General features: G+C 38.2%; 1 protein-coding gene across 1 annotated transcript; it reads right to left on the bottom strand.

The window, feature by feature from the left end:
• Nucleotides 1–284: 284 nt before the first annotated feature.
• Nucleotides 285–670, bottom strand: LOC123857683 (costars family protein ABRACL-like). Its single transcript, XM_045894790.3, has one exon. It carries the CDS (start codon nt 596–598, stop codon nt 353–355), a length of 246 nt encoding a protein of 81 aa, XP_045750746.1. The 5' UTR covers nt 599–670; the 3' UTR covers nt 285–352.
• Between the last annotated feature and the right edge of the window lie 1,168 nt (nt 671–1,838).

Below are 1,838 nucleotides of genomic sequence, written 5' to 3'. Positions count from 1 at the left end.
TGGAAGCTGGTCTTCAGTTTTGCCTCTTGCTTTTATGGAATGTCAAATATCTGTAGAAATTGTCCAAGAATGATTTATGAAACGCCTTTGCACCCCTACCAAAAAAGCCTCAATGCCTACATTTTTCCAATCAGATTCCTGAGGAAAAAAAATAGGTTTTGTTTATTTGACAGTGTAATATATAAATTTTCTTTCAAGGTATATAAAAAAGACAGACTTTTTAAAATAAGAGTCTCCTTTTGTTTACAAAGTTCTATAAAATACATTAAGTATGCTCATGTTTGTCCTTTGACTTAATATTCTGGTTTACCAGAAACAAAAAATAACAATAAACAAAGATATGCAAACTACATTAATCCTGCAGCAATATAATGTCCACATCATCATGAACACCTTGCAAAAGTAGCTCTCCTGGGTATGTAACAATCTTTCTTCGTTTTGCAGCTTTGAGAGTTCCTACCAATGCTTCAAAGAAGTTGGTACATTTGTTGTCTCGGAAGAGGACCCCAAATTTTATCCTTAACTTCCCATCAGCATTTTTTGAACCCAGACGATGAATTTTCTCCACTAAGAGGTTAATTTCATGATCCACATTCATTGCTGCCTATCCGCCTCTTTTTCTTTTCCGAGGAAAAGCTGGTGCAGCATCAGTCCGGACCCAGTTATCTTCTTCAACACACTGAGGAGGAAGAGACTGAGGAAGGAAATGACCGAGGCAGAAAAGAAAGGCTGGTCGAGATTTTTCTATTTTTTTAGGAGAGGCTTGTATTGCAGTTCACTTCCTTCTAAGGACTGCCTTTGCTGTATCCCAAAGGTTTGAACAGTTCCATTTTCATTTTCATTAGTTTCCATGATATTTTTTTCATTCTTCTTTAATTTCCTGATTGACCCATTCGTTCTTTAATAAGATGCTCTATAACCTCCTTGTGTTTGAGTTCCTTCCAAATTTCCTCTTGTGATTGATTTCAAGTTTCAAAGCATTGTGGTCTGAAAATATGCATGGAAGAATCCCAGTATTTTGGTACCAGTTGAGACCTGATTTGTGACCCTGTATGTGATTTGTTTGGGAGAAAGTTCCATGTGCATTCAAGAAGAATGTGTATTCTGTTGCTTTAGGATGGAATGCTCTGTATCTGTGAAGTCCATCTGGTCCAATGTGTCCTTCAAATCTGTTTCTTCATTGATCTTCTGCTTAGATGATCTGTCCATTGCTGTGAGTGGGGTATTGAAGTCCCCTACTATTAATGTAGTATTATCAGTGTGTTTCTTTACCTTGGTTTTAATTGGTTGATATAATTGGCTGCTCCAAAGTTAGGAGCATAAATATTTATATTTGTTAGATCTTGTTTGATAGACCCTTTAAGTATGATATAGTGTCCGTCTTCATCTCTTACTACAGTATTTGGTTTAAAATCTAATTTGTCTGATATGAGGATTCCTACCTCAGCTTTCTTGTGAGGTCCATTAGCATGGTAAATGATTCTCCACCCCTCACTTTCAGTCTGGATGTGTCTTTAGGTCTAAAACGAGTCTCTTTTAGATAGCATATGGATGGATCTTGCTTTTTTTTTTAAGATTTTATTTATTTATTTGACACAGAGAGAGAGATAGTGAGAGCAGGAACACAAGCAGGGGGAGTGGAAGGGGGAGAAGCAGGCTTCCTGCCGAGCAGCGAGCCAGATGTGGGGCTTGATCCCAGGACCCTGGGATCATGACCTGAGCCGAAGGCAGATGCTTAACGACTGAGCCACCCTGGTGCCCCTGGATCTTGCTTTTTTATCCAATCTGAAACCCTGTGTCTTTTGATTAGAACATTTAGCCCATTTACATTCAGAGTA

This window comes from Mirounga angustirostris, unplaced genomic scaffold (assembly GCF_029215605.1).
Source record: "Mirounga angustirostris isolate CCGP_5_RB_7025 unplaced genomic scaffold, mMirAng1.0.hap1 SCAF_11, whole genome shotgun sequence".
Lineage (NCBI taxonomy): Eukaryota > Metazoa > Chordata > Mammalia > Carnivora > Phocidae > Mirounga > Mirounga angustirostris.
Note: the sequence above shows the minus strand (reverse complement) of the source record. Positions and strands in the feature narration are given on the sequence as shown.